This window comes from Porites lutea, chromosome 14, assembly GCF_958299795.1.
Source record: "Porites lutea chromosome 14, jaPorLute2.1, whole genome shotgun sequence".
Taxonomy (NCBI): Eukaryota; Metazoa; Cnidaria; class Anthozoa; order Scleractinia; family Poritidae; genus Porites; species Porites lutea.
Window position 1 is genome coordinate 22,555,132 of NC_133214.1, and position 14,177 is coordinate 22,569,308.

Below are 14,177 nucleotides of genomic sequence, written 5' to 3' on the forward strand. Positions count from 1 at the left end.
TTTCTAGTTTGTTTTTTAGTAAAATAGTTCTAGAGCTAATGTTAAGCTATGGTCTAGAAAGAAAAGAAGCTTTTCAAGACGATAAAAATGTCTTTCGTAAAGGCCAAAATTGGGTATTTTCCAATGAGGTCAAACCATAGTTTCCGGCAAAAAAAAACAAGATTTTTTTCTAGTTTGATTCTGAGTAAAGCAGGCGTTGAAGTATTGTCTAGTGATGTTCTAGCTAGGAAACAAGCTTTTCAGATGTGTTAACATATGGTTAACATTTAACATTCATTTTGAACGTGAACATAGATCAGTGACTGATGACTTTTGAATTGGTAAATTTTAATTAGAGTGTTTGGTAGAAAAAATTTATCGCAATAAATGACTATTTCATATCTCTGAATTATTGTTTGGAAATGGTTGGTACATATCCTGTTGTATATACAAAGGCCTATATATCTACATACTGCTTTTACATCTGATTTGAGAATTTAAAACACAGTGAGCAAAGCGCACTGGTTAAGTGGGGCTTCTGGGTACTAGAATAACTTAAGAATTTTATGGACAAATCCTGCACAAACCTGCAAAAGTGCTGTGCAGTCTTCACACCAAGTCTATGCCTCCTCAACTACTTATGCAACAAATATTGTGGAACTGTTTCATTTTTCATAGAGCGAAGCTTTCCATAACTCTTTAATATGTGTTTTTAAAGGTATTTAATTCGAAGTCAAAATTCCATTTCATTTTAAATGCTGTAAGGAAATTTGACTTGAAAGTGGTACTTTAAGGGGTTACTTTGAACTGTCGCATCACAGGATTTGAGTTTAGATGTAAAGTTTTCCAGGCCAGTACCGAGGCTTAAAAGAGAGTTTTCTGGATTGGTTTCAGTGCACATGTCAGAGTTTTGAAGGAGATGCAATCATCCTCGCGGTCTCCTCTTCATTCTCCGCGCAGCTTTTCTACCAAGCCTTTGTGCTCGTAAATGCTTCCACCGGTCACGAAGGCTTCTGAAAAGCTCACGCGTGAGATACGTAAAAGTATGGCATAAATGAGTGGCCTGCAAAACACGATTATACAAAATAAACTATCCACAGTCAATTTTTAACTGGCCAGCAGTCAGCGTATCATGACACACCCATCAAGGGCACGTTAAATGATATTCGAGTGACGTCACTGTCATCGTCATCTTGTATCCCCAGTTCTCCTCTTCTTCCGGTCTTTCGTAGCAAGTGAGAGTATCCCTGTGGTTGCTCACGTGATTGGGTGCGGCGGTTGTCCTTAGGGAACTGGTGTCTCAGATGAACATTTTCCACGTGAAAGTTTTCTGGTAGCAATTGTTTTGGTTTTGGGGTCACGTGACGTAAGTAGCCGCGTTTCTCAGCAGGAAGTTTGTAGTCTGGTGGGGGGATGTAAGGCTGAAAAAGAATCATAGAATCATAAAAAGTGTTGAAGTATATTGAGTTTTACTCTTCATCAGTAGAAATATAACACCATGAAACTGGAACTAAGACGGTTGAATTAAACATTTGTTACTTTCACTATCATACTACGGTGTTGGAAGTAACCAAACATCTTTATCTTGACGAGTGAACCAATATAAATGACCTTCTTATTTCAGTCAACAGATCAAATGAACCATTACCCCATCCTAACGAAAGTTCAATCATAAGATGAAGACACTAGTGAAATTACTGCCACTCCATTCTCTTCTGCTTTCAAGGTACTCAGATACTTACCAACTGCGACGAAGGATCTAATTTAACAGGTATCGTCGCTTTTTCAGGTTTAACTGGCCCGTCATCCTTTTGAGCAGCCAAAGCCAGTTTAACCAGATCAGCCTGGTTTTGAGGTTCCCTTTGTTTGGATGGAACTGGTTTTGGAGATAAAATGGTTGCTGCTGGAGGCTTGTGTGGGATTTCCTCTGTTACTATTTTTGGTTTCCACTCGCTGCTGTTTTTCTTTTTTAACACAGGCTTTGGTTGTTGTGGTTTTTCTTGATTCTCAAAAAAATTCCTACGAGCAATGGAACATTATTGTATTAATAGATCTTCAGTGCAGTTTTATGACCATTAATTTATACATATCTTTGTTTTTTTTGTACCTGGCCTTTGCTACTGAAGGTGTTGCTTTTTCCTCGCCTCCTTCAGAATTTCTCACTTCATCTGTATTTCCTTCAACAATAGATAACATTTCTCGAATACGGCGTTCTTGATCTAAAAAAGGCAATGCAGCAGCAAAAGATTTCTTCAGTGAAAAAAAATTGGTGGTCATCGATCCATCGATCGGCTTTTCCATATATTTAACAATTATGAAATCAACGGGTGTCTCAATGACATGTTTCTGTTGGTAAAGAGGTCGAGCCCTATTAGGCACCATTCAAGTAGTTTTGGACAACTTTCTTCAGATGTAGCCTATGAAAAGCAAGAACGCGTCCGTTTTTAAACAAAACTAGAAAGGTTTGACCACGGAAACGTTTTTTTTTGTCTTTTTTTGAGGTTCTAAATAGATCAAGCCGTATAAAACTGAAAAGTAGCCTCCCCGCAGACGTCCTTTGGGGTTCGTGGGGGAGAAATGAATGCGTGACAAACGAACCCCAAAGGACGTCTGCGGGGAGGCTAACTGAAAAGGTGTCCGTTTAAAATGCTGACTGAGAGACTGCTTATCTGAAGTTATATTTCAGGTAATTAGATTCTAATATCAACACTTTACCTTTCGATTCTTTTTTCAGTCTGTCAGCGTCCTACAAATGTAAACAACAGTGTCAGAATATGTTAAAATGTTCAGAGTTGTACTGTTTTTACTGTTACTGTTTTTACTGTGTAGGAGTGATGCGTGACATGGGAAGATACATTGAGGAACATGGGAAGAGTGTTGTGTGACGCGCCATATACTGGCCGCTGCGAAAGATCATCCTTTGGTTGCGGAGAATTCTTTATGTTCTTAGCAAAATGAGGATAAAGCTTACTGTGAAATGTTTTAAGTACGTTTCGTCGCCGGCGGACCAGATTTCCTTCCTGTGAAATAAAATTATAGATCAGTGTTAAAAGAGAGCCAAACAATAAAACACTACATCGACCATTCAGAGCTCCTAACCAGATTCCGGACAAATTTTACGTCATCAATAAGGAATTGCTGTCGCTGAGGCGCAGACATCCCTCCTGACGAAACGTCCCAAATGGCGAGGAGCGACGACAGACGGCTGTTTTGCAAGCTAATACAGTCTATGGTGATATTTTTTTTTTCTGAAAGGAGGACAGGATACATGACAACTGCCCCTGACCTCGGATTCGAGTCGTTATAATTTAAATCACTGATTGGAACCCGCGCAAACATGAAAAGCAGATCTGAAGAGACCTTGTTTTAAGGACAAGAAAAGAGGCCCTGGAAAGTGAGAGAAAAAATAATATATCTACAGACCTGTAGCTGCGGTCTTTGCGAGGTGAAACTCTACTGTGTATCTCAGCTAAAACAATCTCTCCTAAAGAAGGGTAACAATGTGTTAGCGAGCTAGAGACCCCGGTGTCTGACATTTAAACAAAAAACCTTAAATTTGCAGTACTTTTGCATGGCACCATTTATTTTTCAATATCTTACAAAATTAAATTGGGGATTCTTGAAAACTGATGGGGCACACTTTTGAGAGAAAAGACTTAAAAGATGGAGGGCGGGGACAGGAGAAGAGGGGACGGGACTTGAGAGTTTCTGAGTTAGCGGCCGTGCTGAGCTCTTATGTGAATATCTCCAGATATTACGTTTATTCAGTTCAAGAAATCGTCCATGTTTCGAGATCGTGTGATCGCAGGTTTCGTGCACTTCGCGTTAGTATTCTCGATGATATTCTATATATTAGCCTCAATTGCAAGCTAGTCTTAGTTCACAATCGATCACCCGAACTTGGTTTTTTACGTTACTACTCGTTGTTTCTACAGGGTGAACCCCCTAGGTCAACCTCATTCATAGCGTGCCCCCTTCCCTACCCCTATGGAATGGAAATCTTTCCTTTACGGAGCAAAAATCCCCCCTCCACCAGAAAATCGCATGTAGTAAAGATACTAGAGAACTATAGAAAAGCGTTTCTGAGCAATGCACGTCCACCAGAAGTGAGGTCATTTTAAAAAACCTTGAGGCTACCTAATTTGTATTGGTAACGTCAAGGTTTTGTATTGCTTAGAGTCTTCACTCTGATATAGAGACGATTTGCCCAACAATTTGGGAAAAACCACCGCGCAGAAAAAATCCACTTCCGGTTGACGCCTTTGCATGATGAGGTCATTATTAAGCTGATTTAGCAACAAAACGGGAACGTCAGTTCACGACGGCGTGCGCAAATCAAACAACTGGCCAATGGCAGAGCGGCAAATTTAGCAACGGAAGTCGTGTTTAGTCCTTTCCGCGCGCTTTCCCGTCGAAAACTGACGTTCTCGTCCTGTTGAAAAATCTGCCTATTAACTTACTGGGACGAACTTCAAAGCTGCTCACAGCAGCGGGAACTTCATTAGCAGGTTGTGTGTCCTTTTGTAGTTGTCCTTTCTGAAGGGAAGTAGGAAGTACTTGTACTCTGGTTGATTGATTCTGTTTTAACCAGAAGGGCAGGTTACAAGAATACAGTGAAAAAGCGTTGCACCTCTTTAGCTAGAACCTCGTTTGAAAACCGACTTAACTCGGCTCCATTCTACCCGTGTGTGTATTGTCAGTTGGCAGTAATAAACGCTCGTTTTCTGATTGATGGCTATGAATTGCTGAAAGTCTCTATGTCATTGAATTTATGACCTTGTACTTGCCTACCGTTATAGACACTGACAACGTCAATATCGAGAAAGAAAAAGTGTGAGGAAGATGAAGGAACTTAAAATTTGGCCATTTTTATAATATCAAGAATCAAAAGTGCATCCCTTACCTGAGTTGGTTCATCAGACGTCTGATACTGATGTGACTTGGTGTGTTCTAACAACTCATGCCATGACGAGTTCACCTAAGAACAACAAAACCACGGTCAACCAATATAAGCCAAATGCTGACAATTATTGAGCACATGAACATCATCCTTAACAGACATGTACCAACCTCCCAGAGACAAACATGTTTTAATCTAACGCAGATGGGTGTGACCCCAAACTGTAAATCATTTAGGATTTCTTGAGAACTCAATTAAACGTGTCCGTGTGTACCAGATAGAATTTGAAAGTGGACATGTTGGAGTTGTGGGGAGTGGGAAATCGGAGTACCCAGAATACACGCCAGGATTTGAACCCGGGCTACACTGGTGAGAGGTGAGTGCTGTCATCACTGCGCCATCCTTATTACCCTCGACGCATAGTCCTCGTTGATCATGTTAATGACAAGTTTAAATGATAAACAATAGATATACATTACAGGGTTGTAAAAATACACCGGCAACCGGCACTATCACCGGCTACTTTAAGAATTTTTGCCGCCTGTAAATTCTTGGAAAGAAGCCGAAAAAGTGGACCATTGAAACAGTTGTACAAAAAAAACAAAAATAAATTGTTTTAATCATGATCTATATATTCTTTTTTGTGAAGCACCTTATCTCTCTGGGAAACACATATTCATAAGGATACGTGTTCCCCCACATGAGAAACACGTATCCCTAGTGATATGTGTTCCCCCACCTGAGAAACACGTATCCCTAGTGATATGTGTTCCCCCACCTGGAAAACACGTATCCCTAGTGATATGTGTTCCCCTACCTGGGAAACACATATCCCTAGTGATATGTGTTCCCCCACCTGGAAAACACATATCCCTAGTGATATGTGTTCCCCCACCTGGGAAACAAATATCCCTAGTGATCTGTGTTCCCCTAGCTGGGAAACACATATCCCTAGTGATATGTGTTCCGCACCTGGCAAACACGTCACCCTAGTGATATGCATTCCCCCACCTGGGAAACACGTATCCCTAGTGATATGTGTTTCCCCACCTTGGAAACACATATCCCTAGTGATATGTGTTCCCCTACCTGGGAAACACGTATCCCTAGTGATATGTGTTCCTCCACCTGGAAAACACATATCCCTAGTGATATGTGTTCCCCTATCTGGGAAACACATATCCCTAGTGATATGTGTTCCCCCACCTGGGAAACACGTATCCCTAGTGATATGTGTTCAACTACCTGGGAAACACGTATCCCTAGTGATATGTGTTCCCCCACCTGGGAAACACATATCCCTAGTGATATGTGTTCCCCTACCTGGGAAACATGTATCCCTAGTTATCTGTGTTCCCCCACCTGGGAAACACATATCCCTAGTGATATGTGTTCCCCTAGCTGGGAAACACGTCTCCCCAGTGATATGTGTTCCCCTACCGGGGAAACACATATCCCTAGTGATATGTGTTCGCCCACATGGGATGCACGTATCCCTAGTGATATGTGTTTCCCCACCTGGGAAACACGTATCCCTAGTGATATGTGTTCCTCCACTTGGGAAACACATATCCCTAGTAATATGTGTTCCCCTACCTGGGAAACACGTATCTCTAGTGATATGTGTTCCCCAAACTGGGAAACACGTATCCATAGTGATATGTGTTTCCCCACCTGGGGAACACATATCCCTAGTGATATGTGTTCCCCTACCTGGGAAACACATATCCCTAGTGATATGTGTTCCCCTACCTGGGAAACACATATCCCTAGTGATATGTGTTCCCCTACCGGGGAAACACATATCCCTAGTGATATGTGTTCCCCCACCTAGGAAGCACGTATCCCTAGTGATATGTGTTTCCCCACCTGGGAAACACGTATCCCTAGTGATATGTGTTCCTCCACTTGGGAAACACATATCCCTAGTAATATGTGTTCCCCTACCTGGGAAACACATATCCCTAGTGATATGTGTTCCCCCAACTGGGAAACACGTATCCCTAGTGATATCTGTTCCCCCACCTGGGAAACACATATCCCTAGTGATATGTGTTCCCCAACCTGGGAAACACATATCACTAGTGATATGTGTTTCCCTAGCTGGGAAACACGTATCCCCAGTGATATGTGTTCCCCTACCGGGGAAACACATATCCCTAGTGATATGTGTTCCCCCACCTGGGAAACACGTATCCCTAGTGATATGTGTTCCTCCACTTGGGAAACACATATCCCTAGTGATATGTGTTCCCCCACCTGGGAAACACATATCCCTAGTGATATGTGTTCCCCCACCTAGGAAACACGTATCCCTAGTGATATGTGTTCCCCTACTTGGGAAACACATATCCCTAGTGATATGTGTTCCCCTACCTGGGAAACACATATCCCTAGTGATATGTGTTCCCCAACCTGGGAAACACATATCCCTAGTGATATGTGTTCCCCTACCTGGCAAACACATATCCCTAGTGATATGTGTTCCCCCACCTGGGAAACATATATCCCTAGTAATATGTGTTCCCCCACCTGGGAAACACGTATCCCTAGTGATATGTGTTCCCCCACCTGGAAAACACGTATCCCTAGTGATATGTGTTCCCCTACCTGGGAAACACATATCCCTAGTGATATGTGTTCCCCCACCTGGAAAACACATATCCCTAGTGATATGTGTTCCCCCACCTGGGAAACAAATATCCCTAGTGATCTGTGTTCCCCTAGCTGGGAAACACATATCCCTAGTGATATGTGTCCCGCACCTGGCAAACACGTCACCCTAGTGATATGCATTCCCCCACCTGGGAAACACGTATCCCTAGTGATATGTGTTCCTCCACTTGGGAAACACATATCCCTAGTAATATGTGTTCCCCTACCTGGGAAACACATATCCCTAGTGATATGTGTTCCCCCAACTGGGAAACACGTATCCCTAGTGATATCTGTTCCCCCACCTGGGAAACACATATCCCTAGTGATATGTGTTCCCCAACCTGGGAAACACATATCCCTAGTGATATGTGTTTCCCTAGCTGGGAAACACGTATCCCCAGTGATATGTGTTCCCCTACCGGGGAAACACATATCCCTAGTGATATGTGTTCCCCCACCTGGGAAACACGTATCCCTAGTGATATGTGTTCCTCCACTTGGGAAACACATATCCCTAGTGATATGTGTTCCCCTACCTGGGAAACACGTATCCCTAGTGATATGTGTTCCCCCACCTGGGAAACTCATATCCCTAGTGATATGTGTTCCCCCACCTAGGAAACACGTATCCCTAGTGATATGTGTTCCCCTACCTGGGAAACACATATCCCTAGTGATATGTGTTCCCCAACCTGGGAAACACATATCCCTAGTGATATGTGTTTCCCCACCTGGGAAACATATATCCCTAGTAATATGTGTTCCCCACCTGGGAAACACGTATCCCTAGTGATATGTGTTCCCCCACCTGGCAAACACATACTCCTAGTGATATGTGATCCCCTACCTGGGAAACACGTATCCCTAGTGATATCTGTTCCCCCACCTGGGAAACACGTATCCATAGTGATATGTGTTCCCCCACCTGGGAAACACATACTCCTAGTGATATGTGTTCCCCTACCTGGGAAACACATATCCCTACTGATATGTGTTCCCCCACCTGGGAAACATATATCCCTAGTGATATGTGTTCCCCCACCTGGGAAACAGATACTCCTAGTGATATGTGTTCCCCTACCTGGGAAACACGTAACCCTAGTGATATCTGTTCCCCCACCTGGGAAACACGTATCCCTAGTGATATGTGTTCCCCCACCTGGGAAACACATATCCCTAGTGATGTGTGTTCCCCTACCGGGGAAAGACATATCCCTACTGATATGTGTTCCCCTACCTGGGAAACACGTATCCCTAGTGATATCTGTTCCCCCACCTGGCAAACACGTATCCATAGTGATATGTGTTCCCCCACCTGGGAAACACATACTCCTAGTGATATGTGTTTCCCCACCTGGGAAACACATATCCCTAGTGATGTGTGTTCCCCTACCGGGGAAACTCATATCCCTACTGATATGTGTTCCCCTACCTGGGAAACACGTATCCCTAGTGATATGTGTTCCCCCACCTGGGAAACACGTATCCCTAGTGATATGTGTTCCCCCACCTGGGAAACAGATACTCCTAGTGATATGTGTTCCCCTACATGGGAAACACGTATCCCTAGTGATATGTGTTCCCCCACCTGGGAAACATATATCCCTAGTGATATGTGTTCCCCCACCTGGGAAACACGTATCCATAGTGATATGTGTTCCCCCACCTGGGAAACACATACTCCTAGTGATATGTGTTCCCCCACCTGGGAAACACATATCCCTAGTGATGTGTGTTCCCCTACCGGGGAAAGACATATCCCTACTGATATGTGTTCCCCTACCTGGGAAACACGTATCCCTAGTGATATCTGTTCCCCCACCTGGCAAACACGTATCCATAGTGATATGTGTTCCCCCACCTGGGAAACACATACTCCTAGTGATATGTGTTCCCCCACCTGGGAAACACATATCCCTAGTGATGTGTGTTCCCTTACCTGGGAAACACATATCCCTAGTGATATGTGTTCCCCAACCTGGGAAACACATATCCCTAGTGATATGTGTTCCCCTACCTGGGAAACACGTATCCCTAGTGATATGTGTTCCCCACCTGGGAAACACATATCCCTAGTGATATATGTTCCCCCACCTGGCAAACACGTATCCCTAGTAATATGTGTTCCCCCACCTGGCAAACACATACTCCTAGTGATATGTGTTCCCCTACCTGGGAAACACGTATCCCTAGTGATATGTGTTCCCCCACCTGGGAAACACATACTCCTAGTGATATGTGTTCCCCTACCTGGGAAACACGTATCCCTAGTGATATGTGTTCCCCTACCGGGGAAACACATATCCCTAGTGATGTGTGTTCCCCTACCGGGGAAACACATATCCCTAGTGATATGTGTTCCCCTACCTGGCAAACACGTATCCCTAGTGATATGTGTTCCCCCACCTGGGAAACACGTATCCCTAGTGATATGTGTTACCCCACCTGGGAAACACATACTCCTAGTGATATGTGTTCCCCTACCTGGGAAACACGTATCCATAGTGATATGTGTTCCCCCACCTGGGAAACAGATACTCCTAGTGATATGTGTTCCCCTACCTGGGAAACACGTATCCCTAGTGATATGTGTTCCCCCACCTGGGAAACATATATCCCTAGTGATATGTGTTCCCCCACCTGGGAAACACGTATCCATAGTGATATGTGTTCCCCCACCTGGGAAACACATACTCCTAGTGATATGTGTTCCCCCACCTGGGAAACACATATCCCTAGTGATATGTGTTCCCCTACCTGGGAAACACGTATCCCTAGTGATATGTGTTCCCCCACCTGGGAAACACGTATCCCTAGTGATATGTGTTCCCCCACCTGGGAAACAGATACTCCTAGTGATATGTGTTCCCCTACCTGGGAAACACGTATCCCTAGTGATATGTGTTCCCCCACCTGGGAAACATATATCCCTAGTGATATGTGTTCCCCCACCTGGGAAACACGTATCCATAGTGATATGTGTTCCCCCACCTGGGAAACACATACTCCTAGTGATATGTGTTCCCCCACCTGGGAAACACATATCCCTAGTGATGTGTGTTCCCCTACCGGGGAAACACATATCCCTACTGATCTGTGTTCCCCTACCTGGGAAACACGTATCCCTAGTGATATGTGTTCCCCTACCTGGGAAACACATATCCCTAGTGATATGTGTTCCCCAACCTGGGAAACACATATCCCTAGTGATATGTGTTCCCCTACCTGGGAAACACGTATCCCTAGTGATAGGTGTTCCCCACCTGGGAAACACATATCCCTAGTGATATGTGTTCCCCCACCTGGGAAACACATACTCCTAGTGATATGTGTTCCCCCACCTGGGAAACACATATCCCTAGTGATGTGTGTTCCCCTACCGGGGAAACACATATCCCTAGTGATATGTGTTCCCCTACCTGGGAAACACATATCCCTAGTGATATGTGTTCCCCAACCTGGGAAACACATATCCCTAGTGATATGTGTTCCCCTACCTGGGAAACACGTATCCCTAGTGATAGGTGTTCCCCACCTGGGAAACACATATCCCTAGTGATATGTGTTCCCCCACCTGGCAAACACGTATCCCTAGTAATTTGTGTTCCCCCACCTGGCAAACACATACTCCTAGTGATATGTGTTCCCCTACCTAGGAAACACGTATCCCTAGTGATATGTGTTCCCCCACCTGGGAAACACATACTCCTAGTGATATGTGTTCCCCTACCTGGGAAACACGTATCCCTAGTGATATGTGTTCCCCTACCGGGGAAACACATATCCCTAGTGATGTGTGTTCCCCTACCTGGGAAACACGTATCCCTAGTGATATGTGTTCCCCCACCTGGGAAACACATATCCCTAGTAATATGTGTTCCCCTACCTGGCAAACACGTATCCGTAGTGATACGTGTTCCCCCACCTGGGAAACACGTATCCCTAGTGATATGTGTTCCCCCACCTGGGAAACACATATCCCTAGTCATATGTGTTCCCCCACCTGGGAAACACGTATCCATAGTGATATGTGTTCCCCTACCTGGGAAACACATATCCCTAGTAATATGTGTTCCCCCAACCTGGGAAAGACATATCCCTAGTGATATGTGTTCCCCTACCTGGGAAACACGTATCCCTAGTGATATGTGTTCCCCCACCTGGGAAACACATATCCCTAGTCATATGTGTTCCCCCACCTGGGAAACACGTATCCATAGTGATATGTGTTCCCCTACCTGGGAAACACATATCCCTAGTAATATGTGTTCCTCCAACCTGGGAAACACATATCCCTAGTGATATGTGTTCCCCTACCTGGGAAACACGTATCCCTAGTGATATGTGTTCCTACACCTAGGAAACACATATCCCTAGTGATAGGGAGGTAGGGTTAGGGGTAGAGTTGGAGGGGGTCGGATCGGTGCTGCCCACCTGTTGAATGAAGTAAATCATTTGTGTTTCTTGTTGTGAAGCAAGTGCTTCCTCTTCTTGTCTTGTTAAAATGTTTTGTTTGGCTGCTGGCCAGAAATCTTCCCGTTGGTACCGTCTCCCTTCTACAAAAGAGAAAACATAACTTAGAATGAACTTTAAGAGAAAAGGCAGCAACGAAAATACAAAGTAAACAAACCTCTGATAACGATACGATTCATTTTGAGATCCACCTGTAAAATGTAAAGAGATAGAATAGTGACGGTTATAAATCAAAACTCTTGGAATACTATTCTATAATAAGAGTCATGTACCTTAAAGGCTCCTGCAAACGGATGCAACATTGTTGGCCAACAACTCTAAACATGTAGCGTCCGTTTGCAACCATGTTGTTGGGAGTTTTTGTAAGATAACAGCACAAACTCGTTACTTTTGGACAAAGATAAAACAAAACTACACAGCTAATTCAAAAAACACAACTCGTACATTTTTGTGTCCTTTTTGTGCTCTCAGCATTGAATCTGATGATTCTTCGACCTTAAAACAAGAAAAAGAATACGTCAATTGTGTTTATACAACCTTTCATCGTTCTTGACAAAAAATAAGTTAACAACAACAACAATAAACTTTATTAATAATCAGATAATACAACAGAAGCACTGCCCGAAGCTGACAAGGCTATTCGAGGCGAGACAGTGAAATTAATAAGATAGGTCGAGAATAATGAAAATTTTTAAGGTAGAATAATAATTAATAAGGTAGGCGGAGAAACGTTTCTTGCCTGCTGTAAAAAGTAAATCATTTTTGTTTCCATTTTCTCTGCCTTTAGCTTCAGCTTTGCAATATCCTGGCGTTCTTTGTAACCGCGATAAGCTGTAAAATTTTACAGGAACAAATATGACTTGTAAATAACATATTCTGTGCTAATTTCAGTGCTCAGTACAGCATTTGGGGACACAGAAACGGATTTAGGAAAGATGAGTGACAGTCATAAAACAAAGTGACAATGAAAATTGTGACATGTTCATGAACTCTCTGACTGACTCACAGGTCATGGAAGTTTATGACGTTAAATTACTTACTCGTCTGAAAGATCAGATCATATGTCTGAGAGAAAGATAAATTTAACGATTGACTGACAGACAGACATACTGACTGACCAACTGACAGCCAAGCTAACTGAAGATTGGCTAACTGGTCAACTTATTAATCACCACTATGGAGTCATAAAAAGTTAATTCTCTTACCAGACTGAATCATAAGAGCTGCTCCTTCTTTGGCTTCTGTTAAGAACAAAAAAAATGCAATAATTCAAAATACAACCGAGGAACTGACAGAAAGCAACGACGTCAAAAAAATGTAGTAAAAAAAAAATCGCGTGACACTAATTGTTATTTCCTTAGCTTCCTTATATCTTACTCTTTCTCTCCACTGACATTTTCTGTTCAGACAAATTTCGTCTGACGTTGTGTCCACGATAAGCTAAAAAATAAAAAGACAAAACGTGACTTCAACGAGCACGTCTGACTGAACAGATTCCCTTGTACAATGGTAGAACTATGTAACCATAACAAAACAACAAACTAACAAAAAGAAACGGAAAGTTATTTTCTATCTCTCACAGGATAAAATTACCTAAACAAGTTCGTGTTCTCATGTAGGTGACGGAAAATCTTTAACTTCAAACAAATTATTTCAGCCTGCTACCTTGTTTTCTCTCTACTTTGCTTTTTCTGATAACCTCACCTTATGAATGTAAATATAAAACTGCGAGGTATCTAGATCGTTCTGTTGTGACAAGGTATTTTTTCTTCCGCTATGCTCAAAGCCTTTCCGGAGTTACAGCTCATTTTAGACTTAGTAAAGTTCTTGTTTCCATAGCATTGTCCTTTTACTGGACTGCAGAAAGGTTTTCGCACACCGTTTGGATAGTGAAAGTCTGATATAGTTTGTCAGAGAATGACTGACTGTTTTGCCCTTGGTTCAGCCTCAATGCACTTGCCACTACGAATAATCCTTGACCAAAGAAGTAACATATATCAAGAAATTTTCTCATCAGTATCGGGTTTTCTCGCAACTGAATGCACTTCGTAAAAAAAATACCCATTAGGTCTACTGGGTAGGTCAGCATACCCAGTTAGCCCTCTTGACAAGCGAGACTCATTCGGAAGGGACGTGTTTCACGGACGAATTAACAAAAACAGTCTTT

At 43.1% G+C, this 14,177-nt stretch overlaps 1 protein-coding gene across 1 annotated transcript in view; it reads right to left on the reverse strand.

Annotated features, from left to right (window-relative positions):
• Positions 1–306: 306 nt before the first annotated feature.
• Positions 307–14,177, reverse strand: part of LOC140924066 (myosin-IIIb-like) — a 35,396-nt gene continuing 21,525 nt past the window's right edge. The window contains exons 38-51 of the mRNA XM_073374064.1: positions 13,388–13,450; positions 13,216–13,251; positions 12,750–12,841; positions 12,455–12,505; positions 12,168–12,237; positions 11,972–12,093; positions 4,883–4,957; positions 4,440–4,557; positions 3,403–3,463; positions 2,951–2,999; positions 2,695–2,725; positions 2,087–2,198; positions 1,722–1,998; positions 307–1,400 (exon numbers count right to left, since the gene is read on the reverse strand). Of these exons, the coding sequence (XP_073230165.1) occupies positions 1,110–1,400; positions 1,722–1,998; positions 2,087–2,198; positions 2,695–2,725; positions 2,951–2,999; positions 3,403–3,463; positions 4,440–4,557; positions 4,883–4,957; positions 11,972–12,093; positions 12,168–12,237; positions 12,455–12,505; positions 12,750–12,841; positions 13,216–13,251; positions 13,388–13,450 (1,448 nt within the window). The 3' untranslated portion in view covers positions 307–1,109. The remainder of the gene's footprint in view (positions 1,401–1,721; positions 1,999–2,086; positions 2,199–2,694; positions 2,726–2,950; positions 3,000–3,402; positions 3,464–4,439; positions 4,558–4,882; positions 4,958–11,971; positions 12,094–12,167; positions 12,238–12,454; positions 12,506–12,749; positions 12,842–13,215; positions 13,252–13,387; positions 13,451–14,177) is intronic.